The 14,826-nt window shown below is 34.9% G+C and overlaps 1 protein-coding gene across 4 annotated transcripts in view; it reads right to left on the bottom strand.

Annotated features, from left to right (window-relative positions):
• Nucleotides 1-14,826, bottom strand: part of acsl1b (acyl-CoA synthetase long chain family member 1b) — a 47,502-nt gene that overhangs the window by 7,401 nt on the left and 25,275 nt on the right. For 3 of the 4 annotated variants that reach the window (XM_079892028.1, XM_079892026.1, XM_079892027.1), the window contains exons 2-15: nt 12,518-12,720; nt 12,318-12,432; nt 10,768-10,832; nt 9,512-9,613; nt 8,450-8,549; nt 8,175-8,350; nt 4,457-4,489; nt 4,314-4,365; nt 4,065-4,138; nt 2,754-2,831; nt 2,535-2,669; nt 1,545-1,679; nt 436-531; nt 290-362 (exon numbers count right to left, since the gene is read on the bottom strand). In XM_079892028.1, coding sequence (XP_079748154.1) covers nt 290-362; nt 436-531; nt 1,545-1,679; nt 2,535-2,669; nt 2,754-2,831; nt 4,065-4,138; nt 4,314-4,365; nt 4,457-4,489; nt 8,175-8,350; nt 8,450-8,549; nt 9,512-9,613; nt 10,768-10,832; nt 12,318-12,432; nt 12,518-12,712 — 1,429 coding nt within the window. In that variant the 5' untranslated portion in view covers nt 12,713-12,720. Of the gene's footprint in view, nt 1-289; nt 363-435; nt 532-1,544; nt 1,680-2,534; nt 2,670-2,749; nt 2,832-4,064; nt 4,139-4,313; nt 4,366-4,456; nt 4,490-8,174; nt 8,351-8,449; nt 8,550-9,511; nt 9,614-10,767; nt 10,833-12,317; nt 12,433-12,517; nt 12,721-14,826 lie in introns of all 4 variants that reach the window. The other variant, XM_079892029.1, reaches the window with a different exon arrangement.

The raw sequence follows: 14,826 nt of genomic DNA, 5'->3' as shown, positions 1-14,826 counted from the left end.
ACACAGACAGAGAGAGTGTGTATGTGTGTGTGTGTGTGTGTGTGTGTGTGTGTGTGTGTGTGTGTGTGTGTGTGTGTGTGCAAAAATGCAGAAAGTTGTGTGTAATGGGTAGTTTTAGGAGTTGGGTTAGTGTAAGGAGAGAGAATATAGTTTGTACAGTATAAAAACAATTACGTCTATGGAAAGTCCCCATAAAACATTAACACAACATGTGAGTGAGTGTGTGTGTGTGTGTGTGTGTGTGTGTGTGTGTGTGTGTGCATGTGAGTGTGTTAGAATGCGTGTGTACCTGCAATCCAGTCTCCTGGTAGTGTAACGGTGCTGCCGGCAGTGCATTCGGTCTGTCCGTATCCTTCATAAAACTGAGGAAACAACATTTACCTCACAGCACTGGTAAAACACATGTAAATGTGTGTGTTAAGAGTTAAACTGCACCTGGCAGCCCAACGCCGCGCGCAGGAACGTGAGAACCGGCGCTGACACCGGTGCGGCTCCAGTCACCATCATCCGCACGCGCCCTCCAACACTGGCCTACAGGGGGCAGCACACACACACACACACATCAACACACTCATGTACACAACACTGGCCTACAGGGGGCAGCACACACACACACACACATCAACACACTCATGTACACAACACTGGCCTACAGGGGGCAGCACACACACACACATCAACACACTCATGTACACAACACTGGCCTACAGGGGGCAGCACACACACACACATCAACACACTCATGTACACAACACTGGCCTACAGGGGGCAGCACACACACACACATCAACACACTCATGTACACAACACTGGCCTACAGGGGGCAGCACACACACACATCAACACACTCATGTACACAACACTTCACTTCACGCTATCTGGGAAATATCATACATAAAGCAAAATGGATGTACCAAATGTTAGACTATTTTCCACTGACAAAAAGGTTTTTTACGACTCTCTGACTTCAATACAGAACAAACGTAAGACATGATTGATTTTTTTTTATACAATATGTGACCCTGGATCACGTCACCAGTCTCGAGTCGCACGGGTATATCTGTGGCAATAGCCAACAATACATTGTACGGGTCAAAATTATCAATTTTTCTTTTATGCCAAAAATCATGAGGATATTAAGTAAAGATCATGTTCCATGAAGATGTTTAGTAAATTTCCTACCGTAAATATATAAAACATGTATTTCTGTGAGTGAATGCAGCACAATCGCCAACATAAATGAACAACTTTAAAGGAGATTTTCTCAATGTTTCCATTTTTTTGCACCCTCAGATTCCAGATTTACAATAGTCGTATCTCGACCAAATATTGTCCTATCCTAACAAACCATACATCAATGGAAAGATTATTTATTCAGCTTTCAGATGATGTATACATCTCAATTTCAAAGAATTGACCCATGTGACTGATTTTGTAGTCCAGGGTCACAAATGCAGAATTACGTACAAAATAATTAAATTATTTTGTATGAATCTGTATTCCCCTATTGTTATTGTTACTGCAATAAAGCAGGTCAATAATACCTGGACTTTCTTGAAGATGATCTTGTCCCAGATGCTGTCTCTCCTCATGATCCCGCTCAGCATCTCGGACTGCTTCCTCCTGAAAGCGAACTCCAGCACGCGTCTCTTCAGGGAACTGTTGGCCTGACCGTAGATCTGAGAGACGAGAGAGGCTTCACTGCGTCATCTCACACACGGATCGCACCCGGGAAGGGTTAACACATATTCCCTCAGGACAAAATGACTATTTTATTGTTATTTTAATTACAAAAAGTAAACACATTAATCAAGAAATATTACTATTGTACTGTAAAATAATACATTTAGTATTTAATTATAATTATTCAAAATAATATTTGTATTTACTTATTTTAATGATAAGAAATTAAACACATCAATAAAGAAATATATTACTATTGTAATAATATTATTATTATAATATTAATCATAATAATAAATCATTATTTTTATTATAAATTAAATCAAGGAATATTACTATTATTACTAATATTACTATTGTAAAATAAACATTCATCATTAATAAATAAAATATTAATGTAAAGTATTTGATCATAATAATCTATATTTTAAAATAATAATAATATTTTATATTTTAAAGTTATTTTAATTATAATAATTAAAATATTATTATTATTTTAAAATATAGATTATTATGATCAAATACTTATTCAAATCAACATTAAATAATAATAATAATAAATCATTATTTTTGTTATTATTTTATGGCTGCACGATATTTAAGAAAAAACTGGTTGAATAATGAGATATTCAATATGTCAATCGATATTGCGATATATAAGTGTGTCAAATATATTTTAATTATATTTATGCATTTTAAATGTATTTGGAAAAAGCAGCAGTTTTCCCCCTCTGCTTTACGCATATGGGCCATGCTTTTGGCAAGAAAATATGAAAATCAGTATAAATATGCAAAATTACAATCCTGTCTCCAGTAGCGAGTTTAAGCCAGTGTCTGATCTGTGTTCTCACCCTGTCAAACATGCGGTTCAGCAGACGAGGAACCACAGGGAACACGGTGGGCTTCAGGGTCACGAGGTCGTCCATCAGAGCGCGGATATCACCCTGGAAGTATCCGATGCGAGCGCCGTGCACCAGAATCACTCCCTGGGGAACAGAGGATTATTACAAATCAGAGATAATGCATTTACTGAAAACAAAGCCTGAATAAAGAAAAGCGCCTGAACATGCCTGTACGACTCTCTCGAACATGTGTGCCAGCGGCAGGTAGGAGATGTGCGCGTCCTGAGGGCTGATGGGACACGCAAACTGGAAGACAAAAGTGATGTTTTATCCTAAATATTCTGATAACATATTACCACAGGTCCAGTCACTCTAGAGGATAGTGCTTGCAAATTAATGATTAAATTTAACTCTTTTCCCGCCATTGAGGGAATTTGACAGAATTTTCACTGTTATACGGTAGGGGGCGCTATTGCACATCTGAAAGAGTAGAGAATCTACAGATCAAAACACAGGTGAAGAAGAAGCAGAAAGGAGCGATAGCGTATGTAAGCAGATGCATATGTAAAATAACACGAGCATCAATATTAAACAGCATAAAAATCAATGAAAGTTATGTAAAATAAGAAACGTATCCATATTCAAGTGTTGATTAAAACAGAATGCATGAAGCTAGAATTAAGCTAGTATTGATTTATTGCATGTTCAGATATTCATGCAACAAAATATTCTGGGGGCCATTATTATTATATACATATATTCCAGTTTTTGAAAAAAGTATATATATATATACACTTTTTTCAAAAACGCTGGTGGGGACAGTTAACTATAAAATAAATTATTACATTATAAAATTACAAATAAAATAAAAAATCAATTATTACATTATAAAATTACAAATAAAATAAAAAATCAACAAATAATATGCATTGTAAATAACATTGCATTATTTTTTTATGAGAAGTGTGGATAAAATGTGCTTAACTGTCATGAAAATAACATGCTTACAACTTAGTTGAGATATTATTGTAGTTTATAGCTTTTATTTGCATATTTTCTGGTTTCATTTTAATTTTAGTTAAAGTTTTAGTAATTTTGTTGTGTGTTTTTGTCATTTTTATAAGTTTTAATTTTTCTATTTACATATTTTTTATTCAATTTTATTTTTATTATTACTTATTTCAATCAACTTAAACGATGAAAATGAGAAATATTGCCAAGGCAAATAGTTTTTGTGTGTGTTTTTTGTTTTATATATATATATATATATGTATTTTTTTTTTTTTTTTTTTTTTTTTATATATATACATTTTATATATATTTTTAATATTTATATTATATATATTTGATTTCATTTATTTTATTTCAAGCAACAAAAATGTTTTTTATGGTTTTAGTTTTAGTTTAGGAACTTCCTGATAACTTTTTGGATCAAAGTTTGTAGCCAAAGGTGATAACAATAGTCCCAGCACCTAAAAATGTGATATAGGGTTCTATAATGTGTTATATACTCTTATATATCTTATATGGAGACAGTACCTGTGTGACCCGCAGGAAGGCCGCAGTGTTAGACACGATGTTCTTGTGGGTGAGCATCGCCCCTTTAGGGTTTCCTGTGAGAAACAGACCGAACCAGAGATGTTGTGTTCATCATGGCATTCAAATCACATGTGCTTTTACAGTGTGGAATCAACAATTAATTATAGAGTTTGGCTTCATTATCAAAAATGAAGCAAATGAAAACCCACAACTGGCCAATCAGAATCATGTATGATGCAAACGTCATACCTGTGGTTCCACTTGTAAAACATATAATGGCCAAATCATCAGGCTGAGGCGGCTGTGAACACAGATATACAGAGAGGACTCAGTAAATATAGAGAATTATATGGGAATATTTAAAAAACTGAAAAAGAAACTATGGCACTGACCGCAGGACGCTGGCGATGGGTCTGGCCGATATTCTGTAAGTGGAAGAGAAACTTGTTTAATTAGATGAAGGAGACGGAGGAAGTTCAGTGAAAGAGGAAGAAGCTGCAGACGCGAGTGAGGTTTGTGTTTGTGGTGAACACTGAGGAAACACAGACTGACAGCAGTCAAACACAGCGAGCTCAGCGAACTCATCTCGCTCGGGGAGATACACAACACATCACAACTCTGACAAACTCACAGTGTGAATCAGGGTTTCCCAAACTACAGGGGTGTAAGATGATATAAAAAGCAAACAATTAAAAAATAAAATTAAAATAAATTAAAATAAATAAAATGTGTGCGTATATATATATATATATATATATATATATATATATATATATATATATATATATATATATATATATATATATATATATATATATAATAAAAATATATTTTAAAATATATATATAATAAATAAAAAATATATATAATGAATTTATATTATATATATATATATATATATATATATATATATATATATATATATATATATTTAAAATATGTATAATAAATTAATATATTAAAATATATATATAATAAATTAAAAAATATATATAATGAATTTATATATATATATATATATATATATATATATATATATATATATATTTAAAATATGTATAATAAATTAATATATTAAAATATATATATATAATAAATAAAAAAATATATATAATGAATTTATTTATATATATATATATATATATATATATATTTAAAATATGTATAATAAATTAATATATTAAAATATATATATAATAAATTAAAAAATATATATAATGAATTTAAATATATATATATATTTAAAATATGTATAATAAATTAATATATTAAAATTTATATATAATAAATTAAAAAATATATATAATGAATTTATATATATATAATGAATTTATATACACAAGAATAAGATAATCATGCATATGATAATCAATCATGCACATCCATCATTAGCCATCATGCTTTCATCCAAAGTTGTGAATTGAACTTTTGGAATATGGCAAAAAACATCTGCGAATAAAGCAGTGTTTCCATCCCATGTGTTTAAGAGAACAAAATCGCCACTTCCTGGAAAATTGGTGGGAAAGACTGGGTAAAAATATCAATTTCTTGATTTTAATCGATTCTCATTTTTACGAACCGATATCGATTCTTAAATCCCAAGAATCGATTAGTCATCCTGTCTTAAGTTGATGAATGAACGGAACATCATAGCGCGCATCCCATCCAATAAATCACAATAATCTTGTGCTTTGTTACAATTGATATGAGACAAAGTCTCAGATTTCAAATTATGTCCATTTTCTTACGAAATTCAAAAACATAAATATCATTTTGGCGCTGTTACATATTCATTACAATTTTTAATGTTCTTCAATATATTTAATGCATGTTAAATATTTAATGCATGTTTTTATGACAGCCACCATTTAAATGTTTATATAACTTTATTATTATAAAACTAAATAAAAGTGTAATTTAAGTGTTTGTATACATATCAGTTCATTTTTACCTTCATTATACTAGGCTACAACTGACTCCAATAGTTTACAGCATTAGTTCAGAGATTTGTTTTCCTTGAGAAAATTTGCCATGTATTGTACCTGATATCCAAAATAATCAATATTGAATCGAATCGAATTGCAAGCTTGTGAAACGAAATCGAATCGAATTGTGAAATTTGTGTCAATACCCAGCCCTAGTGGGAAATATCAGTAATAAAAACAGAAGTTGCTGGAATCGGGGAAGAAACTGTGGCTCTTCTCTTCTTTCCTCCATCATTAATGAGCTGCGTCTCAGTAAACACTGTCATGTTCTCTTGCGTTCGGATGCTGGTGTTTGAGAAAGTGAATGTGTGAGACGCTTCTGGAGGGAGTTAAACCCAATCATTCTGATGACAGACTTCGGCTCAGGCGTTTCAGAGTCACCAAACCAACATCTGAGATCCTGCGATGCGATTGGTCCGCTGGCTAGGCCAGTTATCCAATCACAGCCTCTGCTGAGTGTGTTGTTGTGCATCAGTAAAATGTGTTTCCATCATAGTTTATGCATGTCTTCTTATCAGATAAAAAAATAAATCATGTGCCTAAACTGAACACACATGTTTTTTTATGCACAATTTATGTGTATATTGGCCTTTTTATGCAATATCCCCAAATTTGAATAAAAATACAGTACAGGTCAAAAATTTGGACACATTACTATTTTTAATGTTTTTGAAAGAAGTTTCTTCTGCTCATCAAGCCTGCATTTATTTGATCAAAAATACAGAAAGAAAATGTAATATTGTGATATATTATTACTGTCACGGTGTCAGGTTGTGTTCTCCAGGTGTCCACTAGATGTCCTCCTTCCTCACGGTGTCTGTCACATTTTGAACTACATTCCCCACGATCCTTGTCTCATCATTGCACTCAGCTGTCCCTTATCACTGATAATTGCACTCAGCCATTTCCCCATTATCATTGTCGATTCCCTGTGTATATAACCCTGTCTGTTTTAGTGTGTGTCACAGAGTCCTTGTATTTATCACGCCACTTCTGTGTTCTGTTTCCTGCCTGTTCTTGTTTGTGTCTTGTTTTGGATTGCCTTTTCGGATTTTGACCCATGCCTGGACTTGACCACTGATACGGATTTCCCTAATAAACATACTGCGATTGGATCCCCTGTTTCCTGTGTGTGGTGTTGTGACAATTACAATTTAAAATAATTGGTTTTCAATTTATTATACTTTAAATTATCATTTATTTCTGTGATCAAAGCTGAATTTTCAGGATCATTACTCCAGTCTATCACATGATCCTTTAGAAATCATTCTAATATGATGATTTATTATCAAAGTTGGAAACAGTTCTGCTGCCTAATATTTTTTCATAACCTGTGATACTTTTAGAATACTTTGATGAATAAAAAGTAAAAAAAAAAAAAAAAGCAACTTTTTTAAAAATAGAAATCTTTTGTAACTACAATATACACTTCTGGTCAGTAATTTGGGGTCAGTAATTTTATTTTATTTCTTTTTTTTTTAAATAAATCAATACTTTTATTCAGCAAGGATGTGTTAAATTGATCAAAAGTGGTAGTAAAGAAGATTTATATTAGAAAATATTTTTTTATTTTGAATAAATGCAGTTCTTTTTAACCTTTTATTCATCAAATATATTAGGCAGCAGAACTGTTTCCAACACTCATAATAAATCAGAATATTAGAGTGATTTCTAAAGGATCATGTGATAGACTGGATGTCACATGTGACACTGAAGACTGGAGTAATGATCCTGAAAATTCAGCTTTGCATCACCGAAATAAATTATTTTTTAAAGTATTTTCAAATAGAAAACTATTATTTTAAGTTGTAATAATATTTCACAATATTAGTTTTTTTCTGTATTTTTAATCAAATAAACGCAGCCTTGATAAGCATTAGAGACTTCTTTCAAAAATATAAAAAAATCGTAATGTTTCCAAACTTTTGACCTGTACTGTAGGTAGATTGAAACCGATTGAAACACACCAAATAAGTTATGTTGTTTCTAAAAATAGCCGTTTAAATGTCACTGCGTTCTGAGAGCAAACGACCAAGACAAACAAACCAGACACAGACACACACACATGGGTCTCGCTCAGTGGGGTCAAGCACATATTTGAGCAGACAGACTGTGGTTTATTCACCTCTGCGTCTCTCAGGCTGATGATGTCGATGCCGCACTGCTGTCCTCGGCTCACCAGATCAGCGTCGAAGTCTTGGATGAGGATCAGGGTTTTGAGCGAGTGCTGTTTGCCGGAAACACAGTCCAACAGCAGCCTGGCCTTCTCGGGAACGTCACACACCACTGTAGAGATGCAGGCTGCAAAGCACACACACAGATGCACATGCATGACGCATATCTGCACGCATACTAAATCAATGACTGATAAATAGACCATTTCAAGAGAAGCTGGCGTACTTTTGTCGAGGACGTAGCTTATGGCGTCTGTGCCCAAGGTGTCGTACAGAGGAACTGATATCAGAGAGTATGTGTAACAGGCCAGCTCTGAAATCGTCCACTGGGGGAAAGATTTATGATATTAGACACAAAATATTCACAATCTATAACAGGCACAATCCATATGAAGAGTGTTGGAGGACACAGATGGTTTCATGCACACATGTATTCACACATGCAGAATACAAAGTTAAACAGAAACTCAAGGCAGTTTTTAATATTGTCATTTCAATTTCAGTTTCAATTTGAGATACATTTTTATCCTTTAAAGGTGAAGTGTGTAATTTTTGCACCATTAGCACCACCAAACAGAATGAATTAATTAAGTGAAAAAAAAGAAGAAGATTATTTTAATAAAAATAATAGAATTAATAATTATTTTATGAATAATATTAATAAATAATATTATTCATAAAATAATTATTAATTCTATTATTTTTCTGCTACTATTTATCGCCGTGTATATATACATATATGTGTGTGTGTGTGTGTGTTATATATGTGTGTGTGTGTTATATATTATGTGTGTGTGTGTGTGTGTGTTATTTATTCTCTGTGTGTGTGTGTGTGTGTGTGTTATATATTATGTGTGTGTGTGTGTGTTATATATTATGTGTGTGTGTGTGTGTGTGTGTGTGTGTGTGTTATATATTATATAGGATTTTAAAAAAATACTTAAAAAAATACATAAAAACAAAAATAAGATTTTTTTTAACTTCCTTCTGTCATTGGTCAGACGAAGACTCAAACACTGATGCTACTTGATAGAAAAAGTACTTTATATTAAAAAAGAATTACACACTTGACCTTTGAATAAGTTTTTATCATTTAAGATTTACATCATATTTATTATTTACATCATTGATTTAAATCTGGTCAAAATCTAAACACACTAAAACTCAACTTTTTATCTTTTGTCAAATCAACTTAGATTCACCAATTTTGTTAAGATAACATAATATTTTGAGTTTTGGTTGATTATGCTATTATTGGGTAATAAAGGCCATATCTCTGAGCTCTGACCTCTGGTCTGTTCTGGGAGAAGATGCCGATGTACGGGTTTCCGTTTTTCGAGTGTCCTTTGTGTAGAAATGCCGATCCCAACTTCTCCGCTCGCTCAATCACCTGAGGAAGACCACATGACGAATAACACAACCAAAGAAAACAGTCAGTTAAATGCAGTTCACCGTACACAAGAAGGGGGGAGAAAATAAAGAAAAAGATCAGAGAGTACCATAAATATGTTTAAATTCAACTCAATTTCCTTATGATAATAACCCTGGTGCATCCATACATTTATGCATTTGATCATATTCCCTGGGAATCGAACCCATGACCTTGACTTTTCCAGTGTCATGCCACAGGAATGCAGTATCACGTGCAGTTTAACAAGAAACTAATCATCTGAGAAATGTGCAGTTAACCAGAAGAGTCTGACCACCTGTGTCAGTGCGACCTTTACAACCGTGTGGACAATCTCCAGAACCTGCACTGAAGTGGGTCTGAATCCCAAACCAGCTTCTCTACAGGTGTGTGTGTGCGGGATGCTCTGATTACACATGACACACACTGAAGGAACACAGTGTCTCTCTGCACGAGTCCTTCAAAGCAGAGGACGCATTACTGCACAGGTTTTACAGCGTGCTGGATGTCAGTCCAGTGACTGGAGTTATTATGTTATTAAGTTATTATGAAATAACCAGGTAACTTATTAACCTGAGAGCTGAGAGAAGAGCAAACGTGAGCTATGATGCATTCCAGCGCTCAATAATAAAGATAGGCGGATGGCTAGGCGGCAGTGTGAAAGACTTTCCGGATTTTATATTAGTACTTTTATGTCTCTCACTCTCTCTCACTCACTCTCACACTCTCTCACTCACTCTCTCTCACTCTCTCTCTCTCACTCTCTCTCACTCTCTCTCACTCTCTCTCACTCTCTCTCACTCACTCTCACTCACTCTCACTCACTCTCACACACTCTCACACACTCTCACTCTCACTCTCACTCTCACACACTCTCACACACTCTCACTCACTCTCACACACTCTCACTCTCACTCTCACTCTCTCTCACACTCTCACTCTCTCTCACACTCACACAACTTGTGTTCAAAATTATGAACAAATTATTGAATGTCACCATTTCTAGCAAAAACGTGTTTCTGAACCAGCAGAAAAATCTTGACACTCTGAATCACTAAGAGTTAAATATGTCCAAAAGTGCACATCAATTACAGACGAGTGTATAAAACAGATATGGATGCATAAGTGTTGTATACCTCTGAGTAGGAAAGCCATTCATACGGCTGCTTTGGTTTTCTGGACCCCAGGCAGGGGCCGTTTTCTGAAATGGAAAAATAAATACATCACATTTACAGCCGTTTGCATTTTGCAACAGTTGTTTTTATGTATTCAACATAATGTGACTACTTTACCACAGGTTGACATCACATTTCATTGCAAAATGTAACTATACTATTGCCCAGATTTTTATATAAAGTTGGATATACAAGTCTGTCCAACTTTATCCGCATACAAACACACTTGCATAGGGCGATATATATTATGATATAACAAATCTTGACTGCATCATCAAAAAAATGTTTAACTATATTATCATCCACCTCAAAGCTGCTAAATTATCAGGCATTAAGATATTATTACATGAAGATATATTTTACAAAGTCTTGCTGTTGTTTTCGAGCTCTAGAACAGGTTTTCCTGCTTGAATGTTGATTATTTTCCTCATATTCTCCATTGTTGCGGCTCCTCTCTTCCCAGTCTGTCAGTAACGCTCTGTTTACTTCCTGTCTCTATGAAGCCCCTCCTTCTGAAAAGCACACTGTGCTCTGATTGGTCGGCTGGAGCAGTGTGTTGTGATTGGTCGAGGGCTTCGAGTGTGTTTGGGAAATGTCCCGCCCCTTCCCATAACCGCCAGTTTAACACACTACTAACTAACTCAACCAGGCCCCGCCCCTTTATTCTGCGCATGAATTATTATAATGAGGAATATTGTGACGTGTTCGTTCCCGGAAGAAACTCAAGACTACAATGGAGGCGTTTCAGGAGTTCAGAAACACTGACACTGATATAGAGAAGAACTGTGTGACTTTGCAGAGCTTTTTCACACTCAAACTGCAACATTACACTGAAGAGAGTTCAGCAAGTGAAAAAGTATATGTCCGCTTCACCATCATGATTTTCTTTAAGCTGCTTTGAAACGATGTGTATTGTGAAAAGACTCGATATGACATTCTAAGAGACGTGACGATATCAGTACTCAAACTGAAGCTTTAAAGGGTTGAAATTAGGGGTGTAACATATTGCAATACCAAAATGCAACAATATGTATCGTGGATAGTGACAATATATATTGTGTATAATCACCAAAAATAGAAATTACTGTGTGAGAAAAAAAAATCTATTATATTCAACTATATATAATGTATAATAATGCAATGGGGGAATATTTGTGGGTCCTGATAATGCCAAATGTCTGATGTTACCAGTAAAAAGTGGCCGACATTATTTTAAATATATCTAGTCAGTGACAGAGATCAAGCATATTCATCTAAAATAATTCTGTGTTTTCATCTTCAGAATCATGAATATGTTATACTGGCGTCTCTATTGTCCTGATTGGGTTTCCAGCATCAAGTCCAAGTCTATTCATTTACACCCCAATGTAATATCAAATTTAGCATCAACAGTCCATTTTTTGTTAATCTTTTATTATATGTCTCTGAGTATCTCAATAATATCGTATCGTGATATGCATCATGAGGGTCTCGTTACACCCCTAGCTGAAATAAAACTGAAGAGTACGTACTCGACTCCCTCAGGCCCCTGTGAAAGCACTCGTACACGGTCTTGGCGTCTTCGTAGAAATGGGTCATGAGCGGGTCTCCGTTTAAAACTGCACTTCGACGAGCGAACTCTCCACCCTGAGTGACCAAAACACAAATGCAACCATTAAATATGTTAAATGTCAAACCTGTGATTGCAATGGCAGGATTTGAGTTCACTCACCGGGAGCTCCACCGACTGCATGCGCAGGTCACAGGGCGGTTTGAGGGCTTTGGGTCTCGTGGCGTACCAGTACGCCGTGACCGCGGTGAACGCGCCCATGCCGAGGAGTGTGTTGGTGGAGAGACCGCGGAAATAATCCCGGACCTCGGAGAGCTCGGGGATCCTCATCTGCTTCAACAGCTCGTGTGCCTGCATGACTGAATCTGTGGAGGACAGCAGGGTTTACATTACATACTGCAGGGAGAGGTTCAGTTTAGTTTAACATTATTGTTCATTCTCTTGGACACTGGTGTCGTACATAAATACAGATTCAGTTTGTTTTATTTAGTGCCATGTCAGCATTCAAGGCTATTTTCATGGCAAAAATTCAATCACAAAAATACAAATATCATGTAAATACAATTAAAACCAAGCAAGTGATTTTTTTAAATTAACACATGATCGTACATAAATGCATCATAAATACTTACAAGAATTAGAATTTCACTTCTTGCATAATTCTAAGCATCCCACAATAATATTAAAGTGCTATAATGCTATTTTAAAGGCTGCTAATGTTATTTTAGAGTCTCCTACAACATGTTTACATCAAAAAACACTTTATTTTTCTCATAATATCCATGTCTGAAACGCTTCGATCAAGGATTCAGTTCTCTAAGCCCCGCCTCTCTGAGAGCTGCTCTGCTCTGATTGGTCAGAAAGCAAACGCTCATTATCATATCTGAATCTCAGCTCTTGATCTCAGCGATACGAACAGAAACGATGGCGTGGGTCTTCTCCACATGAACAACACGAACCAAACTCTTCCAGTCTCAGATACACTACAGTGTTTATGGGTCAAATGAGACATATAATAAATGGTAAAGTATCTATACTTAAAGGGATAGTTCACTTTGAAATAAAATTTTGGTATGTTTTAGCTTACCTCAAGGGCATCCAAGATGTAGGTGTCTTTTTTTCCGCAGTAGTTTCAATTTTGATATTTTTAGGTCAAACCGTTCTTGTCTGTCAGTCATATAATGCAGGTCTGTGGTCACTGTCTCAAAGAGCATGCACAGAGTCCAAATTAAAATAATTCCCCATCGTCCAAATGAAACAATTCCCCATCGTAAGTACACATTGATGGCCTAAGACACGAAACGAGCGGTTTGTGTGAGAAAACGAACAGTATTTATATCGTTGTTATCTCTTGAACACAGCCGCGTCCAAATGATCTGAGGGCGCGGGCGGGTATAGATATATACACTAGACGTCGCCTTGGCTACGGTTTCGTTCCAATGAACTGCAGTAGCCAAGGCGACGTCTAGTGTATATATCTATACCCGCCCGCGCCCTCAGATCATTTGGACGCGGCTGTGTTCAAGAGGTAACAACGATATAAATACTGTTCGTTTTCTCACACAAACCGCTCGTTTCGTGTCTTAGGCCATCAATGTGTACTTACGATGGGGAATTGTTTCATTTGGACTCTGTGCATGCTCTTTGAGACAGTGACCATAGACCTGCATTATAGGACTGACAGACAAGAACGGTTTGACCTAAAAATATCAAAATTGAAACTACTGCGGAAAAAAAAGACACCTACATCTTGGATGCCCTTGAGGTAAGCTAAAACATACCAAAATTTAATTTCAAAGTGAACTATCCCTTTAATGCTAGTATTTGTTGCATTGCTTTGAATTTTTTGTTGATGTCCATTTTAACATGTAATGAGAAACTAATGCAAATTATTTCTAAAAAGAAAAAGTAATTGTGTTTATTTGCCATGTAAATAATGTCACAATCCGACAACATAGAAAATCCAATAAAATGCTTAATTTGGTCATGCAAAATATAAAATTATATATTTTCTTTTGATTTTTTGGATGAAAATCAAAGGAAATATGATGAATATTAAAATACCCACTACCAAGACAATGTGGAAATTTGCTTATTTTCCTCCAATGGTTAAAAAAAAAATCAGTTCAGTAAAATCTTTTTTTATTGGCACATTATTGTGCTATAAAATCCTGTCAAGTGTTTTGAAATATAGTGTCGAGCAATCAATTGGTGAACTGTGACAATCAGTGATGAAGGGTCAAACAAACTCAAGCAACTATCAGATGTTGTGTAAGGTTATTATGTTAATCTACTACACCTGTAATTCAACTCAAATGAAACAGTCTCAACACTCCTCTAACATGTCATTAAACCTTACACAACTTCACAAAACCAGCACCAACTTGTGTTCACAAAATGTTCCTTTGCGTTCATGTTCATTTTGTCGAAATGTTCATGTGCTGATTCATGACCCAGACATGCTCTTGTGT

Source organism: Squalius cephalus (assembly GCF_949319135.1).
Source record: "Squalius cephalus genome assembly, chromosome: 14".
NCBI lineage: Eukaryota > Metazoa > Chordata > Actinopteri > Cypriniformes > Leuciscidae > Squalius > Squalius cephalus.
The sequence above is the reverse complement of the archived record's forward strand: the minus strand, read 5'-3'. Positions and strand labels throughout refer to the sequence as shown.